This window comes from Phaseolus vulgaris, chromosome 4, assembly GCF_000499845.2.
Source record: "Phaseolus vulgaris cultivar G19833 chromosome 4, P. vulgaris v2.0, whole genome shotgun sequence".
Taxonomy (NCBI): domain Eukaryota; kingdom Viridiplantae; phylum Streptophyta; class Magnoliopsida; order Fabales; family Fabaceae; genus Phaseolus; species Phaseolus vulgaris.
The window spans coordinates 1125576-1141469 of NC_023756.2; the positions used below are offsets into that span (position 1 = coordinate 1125576).

Genomic DNA, 15894 nt, shown 5'->3' on the forward strand with positions numbered 1-15894 from the left:
TCCATAAAAAAATAAAAAAATAAAAAAGATACAGGGGAGAAAAGCAAGGACGCTCTGTTTTCGGAAAACCAGTTTTGTTCACTCTTGGTCTGGGACTTACTATGCCGTACTCTCCGGGTATTCTGGTCTGACATGTTTACAAGACGTTCGTCACTGTGTCTATTGAGTTTTGGCTGAGATTTGAGCCCCAGATTCGTCCCACAAGATTGACAATAAATTTTTTATTCATATGTTGTGTGCACCCATGTGAGGAGGCACGTCCATAAACAAATCACAAAAGGAAGATACGGGGAAGATAAGCCAGAACGTTTTGTTTTCGGAAAACCAGTTTTGTTCACTCTCGGTCTGGGACTTACAATGCCTTACTCCTTGGGTATTTTGGTCTGAAAATTTTACCAGACGTTAGTCACTGTGTCTATCGAGTTTTTGGCTGAGACTTGAGCTCAAGATTCGTCCCACGAGATTGGGAATTAATTTTTTATTCATCACTGCCAGGGCTAAAAGGAAGGTTCGTTTGTGTGTGAAACTGTTTGATTTTTTTCGTGGGTGAATACTCATCCGTTTGATCCGAAATTTGTCGCATTTTGTCTCAAATTCAGTGGAGATTTTTACGTGGAATTTCAGGAAAAAACTATTTCGGGAGTATTTTTCAGAAGTTTTGTGCAAAACAAAGGCTATCCTCTACCAAAACTGTGTATCAGAAAATTATTGTATTTATCTTTTTTAAAACTGTGTTAAAACTATACAAGAATTTTCAGAAATCTAACAAATTTTTTTTTAATTGAACACTTCACCGATAAGTATCGTACCAGTGTTAACACCGATACGTGTGTCTAACACGGATATGTCATTTAAGAGAAGTGTCTGAGCCTCGATATACTAATTCTCATAAATATGAACATAGAGGTAATTGGAATAGGCTAATAACAACTTATTTTGATAAGCTTGACTATGAAGCTCATTGAAATAAGCTAAAGAGGTTATAAGAATCATCAATTATTATCATAAGCTCAAATAAAGTCCCTATATGCTCTTTAACACTCCTAAGTTATATTAGAAACTCTTCAGTTTCTTCATTTATTATGGTTTCTGAGAATATAAACTTTCTTAAGGACAGGTAAAAGAGCAGCCCAGATAAGAATAATCAAATGTATCTTTAGACCTGCATCCCTTCAGCACCATTAATGCAACTCCAATATCAGCCTCCTGAAGCATGCCAACATCATTTGCCCCATCACCAATACATAATGTTGTCTTCTCAGTTCCCAATTTTACCAACCTTGTAACCTGCATATTTCCAGTCAATACCCATAACTTGATTTTTGCCCGTGCAAGCTTTTCAATACACTCAGGAACCTCTATTTCCATGTCAAATACAGCCTCGGCGTACCTTTTTCTATGATCTCTGGTTTCAACCTCAAACTGTCTTCCATGCTGTGAGAGCCTTTCAAACATTACACTGAATATATGCAGGGAAATACACAATTTGACGTTACTACATGCTAATAACAACTCCATCATTCAAAAAGCATGGGATATTAATTGAAACCTGTCTGCACCCTTGCATAGGAGCAATAATTGATTTTCCTCATTCCTCACTATCACTGACATTCTTTTGCGGGAACTGCTGAACTCTAACACATTAGAAGCTGGTCAAAAAATTAACCCAATGAACACTAAATTAAACACACATTTAAAACAAATGAAAATGCGTCAAAATTATAATATGCTATGTAAAGACTTGTTCAAAGCTTCTTAAATCACTCTCTCTGCATCGACCAAATATATCAAACAGGTTCAAACCTATTGACAGAGTTTATCAGAAATAAAGACAAAGAATACAAACTAGAAATATATACCACTCATTGGCACTACATGAATCAAATCATTTACAAAATTTCAAGTATAATTTTCTCTTATTAAGAGTTAAAGATGATTCTTTTATTCATTGGAAAATGTAATGTCAAAAGTAAAAGCTATTTGCAATGCTCACTGCTTCAATGCCACTCCCAACCGAAGATTAGGATCCTCTGCCAACCGAAGATTGGAATACTGTGAAAAAAAGATAATGTGATTATCAATCAAATCATTAATTTGAAATTATCAAACCAACAAAAGAAATCAGTAGACAAGTCATGAATACATAATACATTAGCATAAGAGCTTTTTTACACCTACATTTTTAGATCAAAGTGTGGGAGATCAAACAAATCTCTGATAAATCATATTGCTTCAATGAGATTCTATAATCACATAGCTGAGATCAGCTACAATTTACTATGCTCAGTTACTAATGCATTTGATATATATGTGTAAGTGTATGTATTCTAATTGCTATAGTTCAAGAAGCTCTACCATGAAAGGAAACATGTTGGAAATCAGACTTGTCCAATGTGAAATTTAGCAGAACAACAAAATAATAAAAACTACTAATGTGAATACTTTAACAATTTTGTAATCAACAAATCTATAGTGATATTTGCAATGCTGTGACATTATTACTAATTTTGTTCAAAAGCAATAACAGATAACAACAGCAAAAAGGAAACTTCTAGAAAAATGTTTGATTTGGAAAAAAGAATTATATTATTGCCAATTAACAAATAATCAATTAAAACTCATGTGGCCATCTCCTCTAAAACTTAGAGTTTCTTTTGTTTAGTAAATGCCGATTACAGAGTGAAAGATTTGCAACTTCAGAAAATTGTAATGAAAAGGAACAGAGATACTGTGGAAAATTAATTAGCACCTGTAGAAGAGGCAGACAAATGGAAATTGCTACACATCTAATTTTGAACTTGTGCTTCATCTTATTACCTAACACTCAGTTTTTCAATGTGAGCAATCTTTCCCCAGCTTTGCCTTCTGGATTCTGACAATGTTGTTTGAGCAATGAACATTCTCAAACTGTAAGTGTGGCAGCAGAACTTCATCGAGAAAAGACTCCATGTCAACCTTTTCAATATACAAGCTTGCAAGACATGTGTTTACATCCAAGGTCTCTCTCAGGGAGGCCATAAGTTTGAAACTTGAAAGAGACACATTGAATGTCCTTTATGTGCACTGCAGTTTCCAGTCATCTTTTCTCCACTCTAAACCCTTAACTTCATTTTAGCCTGGACAAGGTTTTCAATAATACATTCAGGAATCAGTAGTGGTGTTAACAACTGAATTTTTGGAGTCATTTTTTCTCCAGTTTCAGTGATCTATTATTAAGTTTAAGTTCAGTTTTCTTTGTCAGAAACTGCCATGGCATGAAGTAGATGAAAGACGGGAAAATGTGACTATGAAAACAAATATACTCATATTCATATAGCTAGATAAATGAAGATGAGGCCACCACAACTTCCAAATACAGACAACCTTCACGATCTAAAAATAGGAAACACATTTGGTTGGAATTTAATTTCAACAGAACAATTGAAATAATTTTGCACGGAAAATAAGAGTAAAATAAAATAATTGATTCATGAAAAACGTAGTTGAGCCATCCTCCTTTAATAAATATCATGAGTTTAAGAAGTATAACATGTGCTGCTCTTTTTTGGAAAATGGAAATTATAGGGTTACCGTTTGCAACTAAGAAAATGGTAATCGAAAAGGTACAAAGATATTGTGGAGAATTCGAACCTGTTGAAGTGCCAGACAAATTCAAATAGCTGCACGCCTAATTTTGAACTTCTGACTCATCTTATGATCGAATATCCAGTTTTTGGATGTGAGCAATCTTTCCCCAGTCTTCGCCATCTGGACTCTGACAACGCTCCTTCAGCAATAGACAATTCAAGATTTCAAGAGAAGAGATGGATTTGGGGAGACCCTCCGATGGTAAGCATTGAAGGCTGGGACAATGATGAAGTGTGAGAGAGGAGAGGTAGCAGAGATCCTTGTAGTGCATCTTTTTAAGATTTCGGCAATTTTGGATTGCTAGAGAGGTGAGAGAGCGTGGAAGCAAAACTTCATCGGGAAAACACTCCACCTCCAAATCTAGAATATACAAGGTTTGAAGAGATGTGTTGGGATCCAAGTTGTCTCTCAAGGAGGCGATAAGTTTTAAAGATGAAAGAGAGATATGTTTTATATTTAATGGCAAACCTCCATCTGGGAACAACTCAACTTCTGGACACTTAGTTATATGCATCTCGATAAGAGACGGAAACAGGATTTGCATGGGTTTGGGAAACAGGAATGATTTAAATTGAGGGCAATCATCAATACGTAGATTCATGAGATGATTATGAGCGTACTCCTGTGAAATTCCTTTTAGGTTTTGGCAGTCTATCAGTTGAAGAGAACGGAGCTTTGGAAAGAAATGTAATCGAAAGATTGTAAGAGAGTCGCTGCCTCCATCAGTATGCGATGTGTCCATACTGTTTCCGCTAATTGCGAGCTTATCACTAACAACTACTTTCTTTAAATGAGTACCATTCAGTTTGGGACATTTATTCACAGAAATCTTTTGAAGACGTGGAAAAGAAGTAGTTTTACACTCCCATTCTTCCCATTCCTTCATATTGTAGAATGTCAGCTTCTTCAATTGTGCAAATGAAGAGTTGCTCCCATAAAATTCAGCACCAACGCTCACTATTCCATCAAACCCTCTAATCTCGAGAGTCTTCAGTGATGACAAAAGTCCAAGGGGAGGCAAACATAGGCAGTATTTACACTTCTCCAACCGTAAAAACACCAGATTTGATAACGAATTATCGAATACCCAACTCGGGAATTCTGTACCACTGTAGTTCCAGATTGACAAACGCTTTAAGTGTTTGTGAGGTTGCAGATTCTCAAGTACTCTCTTTTCTTTCCTTGGATCATCAGGGATGTGCTCTGACTTCCATTGTAATTCTAGCTCCACAAGGTGTTTATCTTTCACATTTGCTTCTAATGCATCCAAAGGTTTCAAAATATTCTGCACGTCATTGATTGATAGCCTTCCATGAAGATTGAGTCCTCCCAATCCTCCCAGTTGCTTAGTACTTAGCTCACTGTTTTTGTCAACGAAAAATGTACTCAGTACTTGAAGATTCTTCAATTCTCCAAAATGCATTGGCATCTTTGACACTCTTGTACCTTCAAATTCCAGGCAACGCAATTTGGTGAGTTTATGCAAATTTATGGGCAATTTCTTCAACTTTAAACAACAGTTCAACTTCAGTATTAGTAAGTCATAGAGCAAACATATTGAGTCAGGTAGCTTTTTTATCGCAGCACACAATGAAAGATCTAACAAATGGAGATGTTTAAGATCACCTACAGAATCTGGGACCTCTCTAAGGCCTGAACAACCATAGAAAGATAACACGCGTATAAACTTAATCTTGGAAAACAAATCATGTATCGAAATCTTGAAATGCCATCTCCCATATTGTGAGATAGGAAGAAATGAACGAAGTCTTTTAGCGTCACTTAAACTCTCAAAACCATCAAAACTTTTGACGTCACTGAAATCAAATGAAAAATGACGGGTTGTTTTCGGCATACATTTGTCTTTATCAAATTTCAACCTAAAACAGAAATCCCCACAAACATATTTTGCCAAATCATTCATAAGGTCATGCATGATGAAATGCCTATTGTTGCTTGATTGTTGAAAGAAAGACCTTGACAATAGATCAGTGAAGTACTCTTCACCAACTTCTTCTGGATGTCTAATATGTTGTGAACTAGGTAGAAAATTTTGGGCCATCCACATCAAAATTAACTCCTCCTTCACAAACTCATAATCTTTGGGAAATAAGCCACAATAAGCAAAGCACCTTTTAAGATGAGAAGGAAGATAGCGATAGCTCAAAAATAATGCAGGAATAATTTCACTGTGTTCTTTTGGTAACTCCCATATGTCACTTTCCAGTATGTTCTTCCAATCTGAAATGGATGACTTTGTGCGTAAAAGACATCCAATTGTTTTCAGAGCTAGAGGTAATCCCTTGCACTTCTCAACTATTCTTCTACCAACCTTCATTAACTCATCATTCAATTCAAGATCACCATCTTTTAATGCATGATTTTCAAAAACTTTCCAGCATTCATCCTCTCGTAATATCTTTAGAAGATGCACTTCAGACCTCATGCTAGAAGCAACTTTCTCAACACGAGTTGTGACAAGAATTCTACTTCCTGGAGCCCCATAACTAAGAGGAGTTTGCACAGCTTCCCATTCTGCTGGTCTTTCGTTCCAAACATCATCCAAAACAAGAAAAAATTTCTTTCCTGACAATTTTTCTTTCAGTTTTTTATGAACCATTTCTAGGTTCCCACTGTCATCTTTTTTATTTGTGATTGCCTCAAGAATTGTTCTTGTCACGGTCAAAACATGAAAATGATCAGAAACACATACCCATGCTTTGATATCAAATTTTGCATCTTCGATCTTTGGGTCACTGTACACATGCTGGGCGAGTGTGGTCTTACCCAATCCACCCATGCCCACAATGGAAAGTATGGATGGCTGGTTAGGATTGTCGGTTTCAGATGTGAGCCAATTAATGATTATATCTTTGTCAGCATCTCTCCCATAAATAACACTTTCAACCACCAAAGAAGATGATGGCAGTTTCAGTGGCGCGTTACTCCCTGATCCATCACCAGAATAAGTACCCTCCTTCAAACTAAGAGCACCCTTTTGGTTTGCAAGATATTCTAGTTTCTCCAGGACATCTTTCATCTCTGATTCAATTTTCTTGTTAAATGAAGTGAAAGTAGAGTTGAAGAAATTTGATACCTTGTAAGTAAAGGTTTGAGGTTCGTATTGAGCTTCCACTTGGCATCTGGTGAGTTCATAGTCTATTTCACCCAAGAGATCCTCTGCATCAAAGACAGCCTCTTTGACATCAACAAGGCATGCTTTGACGTGCGGATCTGTGAACTGCTTTATTTCAGCATCATCAGCGAGAGCATTGATGGAGTGCAGCATGATTTTCAAATTGGTGAGCAGTTTCTCGTCAAGTTTTCTTCCACGAAAGAAGTGTAGAAATTGAGGAGAAGCGAGCCTGTCGAATGCAACCTGAAGAAAAGCGGAAAGAAGAGCACCACCAACAACTTCTGCCGCCATGGTAGGAGCTGGAAATGGAGTGAAGGGAAGTGTGTGATTTGAAATGGATTAAGTGCATGGATTGGTATAGTGATGAAATGAGTAGTAGCTACTTTACGAAGAAAAATTAGTCACTTTAAGTAGAGTGGAACATCTTTTTCTTTGATGGCTACTCAACCAATAACTTTTAAATCTTTTTCCGACAACAAACGCAAACTTTGTCAGCTTTGTTCCACAATTATGAATTGGATAAGTTTGATTCAGCAATATAAAATGGAAGCTGTTTGATATTCATTTAACAGTTGTGGTGAAAGTATTAGATCCTGATATGGAGAGAGGGTTGTGGGCCCAAGTTAAGCAATAATTATTGAGTCTTTCTGATAAGAAAAGTGTTCACAATTGTAATCCATTAATGGATGTGTGACAATAAATAATATTCTCTGACTTGAAAATATAAAAAGCAATATCTTTTCTACAACCTTTCTTTATTCACTTAATTTGGTTTAATATCTCTTTATTTATAATTTTTAATTTAATTTTATTATTACTAGACATTTATGACTTTTTTTTAATCAGAAAAGGCCCTTTAATGACTTTAATGGCTTACATAGCAATACAAATTCGGTATTAAATCTGGTGTTCTTATAGTTGGAAGACTGTATATTTACCTTCCCTTTGGACTTTTTTTCATCTCTGAAGATCCTACAAATTACAGGGTTTGATGGAATAGTGAGCATTGGTGATGAATTTTTAAGTTATAGAATTTTATAGCCTCAGACTAATACTAATATTGAACTATTATTATAGTGTTGTAGTTGACATTAATATCATGAACTTCACTGACACACACAGGTATATTGTAAAACATCTATTGCTTCTTCCATTAACAAATAAAAGGAATTAGGTACAACAAATTGACAGCTAATCTACATCAGCTGACTGCTACACAAATTCTCCTCTCCTAATTTCATAAACAAATTGAAATCCAAGGAGGAAAAGAAAAAAAAATTAAAAGTTATTTGCAATGCTCACTACTTGAATGCCACCTCCCAACTCAGCAAGAAATCAAATACAATTCCAAGGTCTAAGAATGTATGTTTAGAAGCATTTACATTTCACAACTCCCTTTGCTTCAATCTTTCTCTGAGGTAACTCATCATCTGATAACCCAATTTCAATCCCTTCTACTTGTTTTCTCTGTATAATATCATGGTACCCTGTAAGCTGTTGTGAATATTGCTGGAGAGGTAACCATAGACCAAGACAAACACATACCAGAAGGCAATGCTGCCCCATATAAAAAAATGTTGTATCCAAGTAAAGTAATTGATGGATAGTGCCATTTGGCCATTCAAAGTCCAGACCACACATGTATACATTGTGACCCCAAGTATTTCAAAATCAACCACCTTACCATCTCTTCTCAAGGCTTCATTCAACACAGAATTAGTGGTTAAGAAGAAGATCACTAAAGAACTAAGGACTCCATTCAACATCCACCCAAGAATCCTGAGCCAGCTGAAGAGGGTGTCTTCTACGCCCTCTAGATATAGAACGGGATACTGTAAAACAGACAATATGATTATTGATTAGCACAGAATCTTGGCTCTTAACAAATCATTATATAAAATCAAGAGCCACAGAAAAAATTAGTAGACATGTCTAAATAATTTGGTTTTTCTACCAAATTTAGAATCTAAATAATTGGTAGCTGGGGATAAAGTTAGATGTTGGGAAGACTACTGGTTCAACAATAATAATCTAAAATTGGTATATCCCAGGTTATATTCTATGTCATTAGGCAAAGGACTAAAGGTGGGTGAGGTTGGAGAATGGGTAGATTCGGTATGGTATTGGAAGCTAAGCTGGAGACGCAATGGATTTGAATGGGAAAATGCATTACGGGAAGAAATGTTGACCTCTTTGTCTAGTGTTACGCTTAATAGGTGTGGAAAGGACACAATGACTTGGGAGGGTGAGGATTTCTCAGTTAAAAAAGAATATGATTGTGTCTCAAAAAGTAACCTTGGCAGTTAATCTTCAAAAATCTCTGGATGTCTAAAGCTTTACCGAATATCCTAACAACAACCTGGCGGGCTTTGCTGAATAGATTACCTACCAGAGTGAACCTAGCCGGGAGGGGGGTTATGGTTAACTCACTTTCTTGTGCTTTTTGTCATGAAAAGGAAGAATCATCTCAACACTTGTTCTAGGAGTGTAAGTTTGTTGCTTCGTTTGGAGCAACTGTTTTAGATGGATTGGTATTCTTTTTGTCCAACATAAGGATTTAAAAAGTCACTTTGAGAACTTCTTCTTGGTACATGTTAATGCCAAACAAAATCTTGTGCGGAAAGGACACGACAATACTGTGAAGTATCTGGGACCAAAGGAATAGGATTGTTTTCAAGCAAGGTAAAGTTGATGCGGAAGAAATATTATGTATGGCACAACTCAAAACCTGGTTATGGTTGAAGTATAGGAAGTTGTCCTTTAACTTCTCATTTTCGGATTGGTGTCTGAATCCTTATATATGCATAAAAAGTTGTTCTTAGGCGGGCAAAAATTGAAAGGAAGGGTAAAAAACAGCAGGGAGTAGGATGTGGTAGCGCAGGTGTTTGTAGGTGCTGCTTTGTATCTGTACAATCAGGTTATGCATCACAGCATAGTTTTTCTTTTTATGGCTCTATGTCTTAGATGAAAGGCTAGGAAGGTAGTTTTATTTTCCAGGGCAAGAAGGTATGCCGCAGGCGAAAGAAACAGGGGTGACTATGAAAGAGGAGGACAAGGCCGTATCCAATGCAGGAATGAAGGGACTGGTGTTTCAGCAATAGATGTTTGGCTCTGGGCAGCAGCATGATGGCAAAAGGGTGTGAAGGTTTGAAGGAGAGTATAAACAATATGCATGCTTTTCTTTGCTGTTTTTGATAAAGCTTGTTGTGTTTTATTGCCATAGCAGAATGACTTTGTTCCTATCACTGCGGGAACAATTTCTTATGAGGCCATGGTTCTATACAAAGGGAAGAGAGTGATAGCATCTTTGGGTGATGATACAGAGGTTTGCATGTAAGGAAGTTAGTGGTTTTTTGTACGTGTGGGTTGGTCTCGGTGGATGGAGGAGTCATTTTGGGGCCACTTGTCACAGGAATAGGAATCCCTCAGGTCACAACTGCTATAGCCTATATCCACTTCTGCAGTGACATCCTGATGAAAAACACCTAGAGCGATTACTGGAAGTGAAGTGAAGAAGACATTGTAAAATGACATGTACCAATTATTGTAAGCAAAGCATATGCCTCAAACCAAAAAAGGGTAAATCCAAATGCAATGTTTTTATTGTAAAAATAGCATATCTGCATATCACCAACGCATTCTGCTGTCATGCTGGGAATAGTACAATACAGGGTTTGCATAGATACACAAGTAATAACAAATTAGCTATTTTATGAAACATGTGTTTACTGGAAGGTTATGGAACAAGTCAACAAATAGTTGTTAAGTCTTCCATTGACATTCAGAACTAAACAGAACTACAGAGTCTGATAAAAGTGAGCTTAAAAGGAGCAAACAGGGGGAAGCCAAACTCCAAAAAGGAGCGAATGGAAGATGCTGCATTGAAGTGATTAATTATGTGACAAGTGCTACAATCGTGCCACTGCAAGCTAGGTAGAAGGAATGTTAATGAGGTGGTGGAGATAACCAATATTTTGGTGTATTTTGATGGTTTTGTAGCTACAGTTTGCAGTGCTTATAGCATTCCAATACGAGCACGGTGCTAGCTGGAATAGGATGTCTAGCTTATGCACTTCTGGGGTGTTTGTTCATCTCTTTGTTCCACTACAAGAAAATGATGAAATAGAAACCAATTTTTAGAGACCAAAATAATTAGTTGCAATAGTAACTAAATTAAAGACCATTTTGGAAACTAAAACAAAAATTGGTTTCTAAATTAGTTTCTATTATTTTCTATTATTGTTAAATAGTTTCTTAATTGGTCGCTAATTAGCAACCAAGGTTTTAGAGACTAAATTTAGAAACTAAATAATTGGTAGATAAAACATTGGTTGCTAATTAGATACCAATTTAGAAACTATTTAACAATAATAAAAAATAATATAAACTAATTTAGAAACCAATTTTTGTTTTAGTTTCTAAAATGGTCTCTAATTTAGTTATTATTGCAACTAATTATTTTGGTTTCTAAAAATTGGTTTCTATTTGATGATTTTCTTGTAGTGTTCTTGGAGATCCTTAATGTGGTTTGGTTTATGTAAAAGGGTTGGGATACCCCTTTTGTATCCCTCTTAATTTAATTTCATTCTTTGCTGATAAAAAAAAAAAAGAGTGTGACTTTGGAAGAGGTGTGGATGAAATAAGGTACAAAGAAACGCATAACACCCAGAAGGCTCGATTCACATAAAGTCTAAGAACATTGTTCAGTGTCCTGCTCAGAATCCTGGTGAGCTGAAGAGACTTCCTTCTACTCCCTCCATACATACAAACAAATACTGTAAACAAGATAGTGTCATTAACTCATTCACTTCAAAATCAAGACCCCAAAAAAGAATGTACATCAGCATACAAATTTTTTAGAGCTTCATATTTAGATTTTTCCAATTAAAGTGCAGTGCTAAAGCTTCACAACACAATGCTAATTCCATTCACTGCTAGCTCCATGTTTAGATTAAAAATATGCGAAATTAAACAAATTTAAGATAAATTATTGTTGAGCCATATTGATTAAAGGAGATTCTGCAATGGGGTTGGAGTAGCTACATACAGCTTGAATAGAGTATGGTGAGTGAGTGATGTAGTTGATGAATCATAAAGCACATGTCTCTGCCATTAATGTATATTCTAATTCCTATTTCCAGATGCAACTAAGAAAATTGTAATCGAAAAGGTACAAAATATTGTGGAGAATTAGAACCTGTTGAAGTGGCAGACAAATTGAAATAGGTGCACGCCTAATTTTGAACTTCTTACTCATCTTATGGCCAAACATGCAGTTTTTTTATGTGAGCAATCTTTTCCCAATCTTCTCCATCTGGACTCTGACAACGCTCCTTCAGCAATGGACAATTAAAGATTTCAAGAGAAGAGATGGATTTGGGGAGACCCTCCGCTGGTAAGCATTCAAGGCTGGGACAATAAAGAAGTGAGAGAGAGGAGAGGTGGCAGAGACCCTTGTAGTGCATCTTTTTAAGATTTTGGCAATATTGGATTTCTAGAGAGGTGAGAGAGCGTGGCAGCAAAACTTCATCGGGAAAACACTCCACCTCCAACTGTTGAATAGTCAAGCTTTGAAGACATGTGTTGGGATCCAAGTTGTCTCTCAAGGAGGCGATAAGTTTTAAACATGAAAGAGTCATATATCTTACATTTAATGGCAAACCTCCATCTGGGAACAACTCAACTTCTGGACACATAGTTATATGCAGCAAGGTAAGGGACGGAAACATGATTTGCATGGGTTTGGGAAACAAGAATGATTTAAATTGAGGGCAATCATCAATACTTAGATTCATGAGATGATTATGAGCGTACTCCTGTGAAACTCTTCTTAGGTTTTGGCAGTCTATCAGTTGAAGAGAACGGAGCTTTGGAAAGAAATGTAGTCGAAAGATTGTAAGAGAGTCGCTGCCTCCATCAGTATGCGATGTGTCCATACTGTTTCCGCTAATTCTGAGCTCATCACTAACAACTACTTTCTTCAAATGAGTACCTTTCAGTTTGGGACAATTACCCACATAAAGCTCTTGAAGACGTGGAAAAGAAGTAGTTTCACACTCCCATTCTTCCCATTCCTTCATATTGGAGAATTCCAACCACTCCAAGGATGCAAATGAAGAGTTGCTCCCATAAAATTCAGCACCAACGCTCACTATTCCATCAAACCCTGTAATCTCGAGGGTCTTCAGTGATGACAAAAGTCCAAGGGGAGGCAAACATAGGCAGTATTTACAGTCGTTCAACTTTAAGAACACCAGATTTGATAACGAATTATCGAATACCCAACTTGGGAATTCTGTACCATTGTAGTTCCAGATTTTTAAATCCTCCAAGTGTTTGGAGGGTTGTAGATTCTGAATTACTTCCTTTTCTTTCCTTGGATCATCAGGAATGTGGTCTGACTTCCATTTTAATTCTAGCTTCACAAGATGTTTATCTTTCACATTTGCTTCTAATGCATCCAAAGGATTCAAAATATTCTGCACATCATTGATTGATAGCCTTCCATGTTGATTGAGTCCTCCAAGCTGTTTAGTACTTAGCTCACTATTTCTATCCACAAAAAACGGATTCAGTACTTGAAGATTTTTCAATTCTCCAAAATGCATTGGCATCTTTGACACTCTTGTACCTTCAAATTCCAGGCAACGCAATTTGGTAAGTTTATGCAAATTTATGGGCAATTCCTCCAACATGAAACATTGGTTCAACTTCAGTATTAGTAAGTTATAAAGCAAACATATTGAGTCAGGTAGCTTTTGTATCGCTGTAGAGGAAAGATCTAACGAATGGAGATGTTTAAGATCACCGACAGAATCCGGGACCTCTCTAAGGAATGAACAACGAAGAGATAACATGCGTATAAACTTAATCTTGGAAAACAAATCATGTATGGAAATCTTGAAATTCCATTGAGAATCCCAACATTGTGAAATAGGAAGAAATGAACGAAGTCTTTTAGCATCAGTCAAACTCCCAAAACCATCAAAACTTTTGATGTCACTGAATTTAAATGAAAAATGACGGGCTGTTTTCGGTATACGTCGGCCTTTATCAAATTTCAACCTGAAACAAAAATCCGCACATACATATTTTGCCAAATCATTCAGAAGGTCATGCATGACGAAACATCCTACGAGGTTTGATTGTTGAAAAAAAGACCTTGACAGTAGATCATTGAAGTACTCTTCACCAACTTCTTCTAGATCTATCATCTGTTGTGGACTCTGTAGAAAATTTTGGGCTATCCACATCAAAATTAACTCCTTCTTCACAAACTCATAATCTTTGGGGAATAAGGCACAATAAGCAAAGCACCTTTTAAGATGAGAAGGAAGATAGCGATAGCTCAAAAACAACGCAGGAATAATTTCACAGTGTTCTTTTGGTAACTCCCATATGTCACTTTCCAATATGTTCTTCCAATCTGAAATGGATGACTTTGTGCGTAAAAGACACCCAATTGTTTTCAGAGCTAGAGGTAATCCCTTGCACTTCTCAACTATTCTTCTACCAACCTTCATTAACTCATCATTCAATTCAAGATCACCATCTTTTAATGCATGATTTTCAAAAACTTTCCAGCATTCATCCTTTCGTAATTGCTTTAGAAGATGCACTTCAGACCTCATGCTAGAAGCAACTTTCTCACCACGAGTTGTGACAAGAATTCTACTTCCTGGAGCCCCATAGCTAAGAGGAGTTTGCACAGCTTCCCATTGTACTGCTCTTTCGTTCCAAACATCATCTAAAACAAGAAGAAATTTCTTTCCTAACAATTTTTCTTTCAGTTTTTTGTGAACCATTTCTAGGTTCCCACTGTCATCTTTTTTATTTGTGATTGCCTCAAGAATTGTTCTTGTCACCGTCAAAACATGAAAATGATCAGAAACACAGACCCATGCTTTGATATCAAATTTTGCATCTTCAATCTTTGGGTCACTGTACACATGCTGGACGAGTGTGGTCTTACCCAACCCACCCATGCCCACAATGGATAGTATTGATGGTTGGTTAGGATTATTGGTTTCAGATGTGAGCCAATTAATGATTATATCTATGTCAGCATCTCTGCCATAAATAACACTTTCAACTACCAAAGAAGATGATGGCACTTTACTACCTGATCCATCACCAGAATAAGTACCCTCCTTCAAACCAAGATCACCCTTTTGGTGTGTAAGATATTCTAGTTTCTCCAGGACTTCTTTCATCTCTGATTCAATTTTCTTGTTAAATGAAGTGAAAGTAGAGTTGAAGAGATTTGATACCTTGTAAGTAAAGGTTTGAGGTTGGGATTGAGCTTGGACTTGGCATCTGGTGAGTTCATAGTCTATTTCACCCAAAAGATCCTCTGCATCAAAGACAGCCTCTTTGACAGCAAAAAGCCATGCTTTGACGTGTGGATCTGTGAACTGCTTTAGTTCAGCATCATCTGCTAGAGTGTTATGGAGTGCAGCATGATGTTCAAATTACCGAGGAGCTTCTCATCAAGTTTTCTTCTACGAAAGAAGTGTAGAAATTGAGGAGAAGCGAGCCTGTCGAATGCAACCTGAAGAAAGGCGGAAAGAAGAGCACCACCAACAACTTCTGCTGCCATGGTAGGAAGGAGTTGGAAATGAAGTGATGAAAAGAGAAGTTAGAAACGATGAGTTGACTTTAAGAACATGTTTTTCTTTAATGGCAACTCAACCAATATAAAATTTGAGGTGTTGGATATTCATTCAACTGTTGTGATGAAGGAACGAATGTGATGAATAAATTTGGGCCCAGTGAATCAATAATTGTTGACTGTTTCGGATAAGAAAAGACCATGAATGACTGTACTACATGAATGGATGTGTGATAATAAGATGAAACAAATCATCAGTGGAATCTGAAAGTAGTTCAAATAATATCTTTTATGTAACAATTATATTATATTCATGCAAATTTACTTGATGTACTAATTCGCATCCTTTCGTTATTCACTTAATTTGGTTTCTTTATCTCTTTATTTATTACTTAATATACCTTAAAAACATAAAAGATATATGATATGGAGGAGTTTGATTTATTTATTCATATACTCTATATATAGAGTCAAATATACCAAACTATCAAATATTAATAATATCTCAATCTCAATTTCC

General features: G+C 36.4%; 2 protein-coding genes and 1 pseudogene across 7 annotated transcripts; all 3 read right to left on the reverse strand.

Annotated features, from left to right (window-relative positions):
- LOC137836710 (putative disease resistance RPP13-like protein 1) overlaps nt 1-15894 on the reverse strand; it is a 104756-nt pseudogene that overhangs the window by 22487 nt on the left and 66375 nt on the right.
- Nucleotides 911-7449, reverse strand: LOC137836704 (putative disease resistance RPP13-like protein 1). 6 transcript variants are annotated; one of them, XM_068645401.1, is made up of 6 exons: nt 3631-7449; nt 2818-3116; nt 1994-2052; nt 1550-1624; nt 1391-1459; nt 911-1287 (listed from the first exon to the last, which is right to left on the reverse strand). In XM_068645401.1, the coding sequence occupies exon 1, from the start codon at nt 7052-7054 to the stop codon at nt 3692-3694; it is 3363 nt and encodes a 1120-aa protein (XP_068501502.1). In that variant the 5' UTR covers nt 7055-7449; the 3' UTR covers nt 911-1287; nt 1391-1459; nt 1550-1624; nt 1994-2052; nt 2818-3116; nt 3631-3691. The 6 variants fall into 6 exon arrangements, with proteins under 6 accessions (XP_068501502.1, XP_068501500.1, XP_068501501.1 ...); XM_068645399.1 differs by having other exon boundaries at nt 1550-1649; XM_068645400.1 differs by having other exon boundaries at nt 2750-3116.
- Nucleotides 12022-15362, reverse strand: LOC137836571 (putative disease resistance RPP13-like protein 1). Its single transcript, XM_068645233.1, has 2 exons — nt 15239-15362; nt 12022-15197 (listed from the first exon to the last, which is right to left on the reverse strand). Exons 1-2 carry the CDS (start codon nt 15360-15362, stop codon nt 12022-12024), a joined length of 3300 nt encoding a protein of 1099 aa, XP_068501334.1.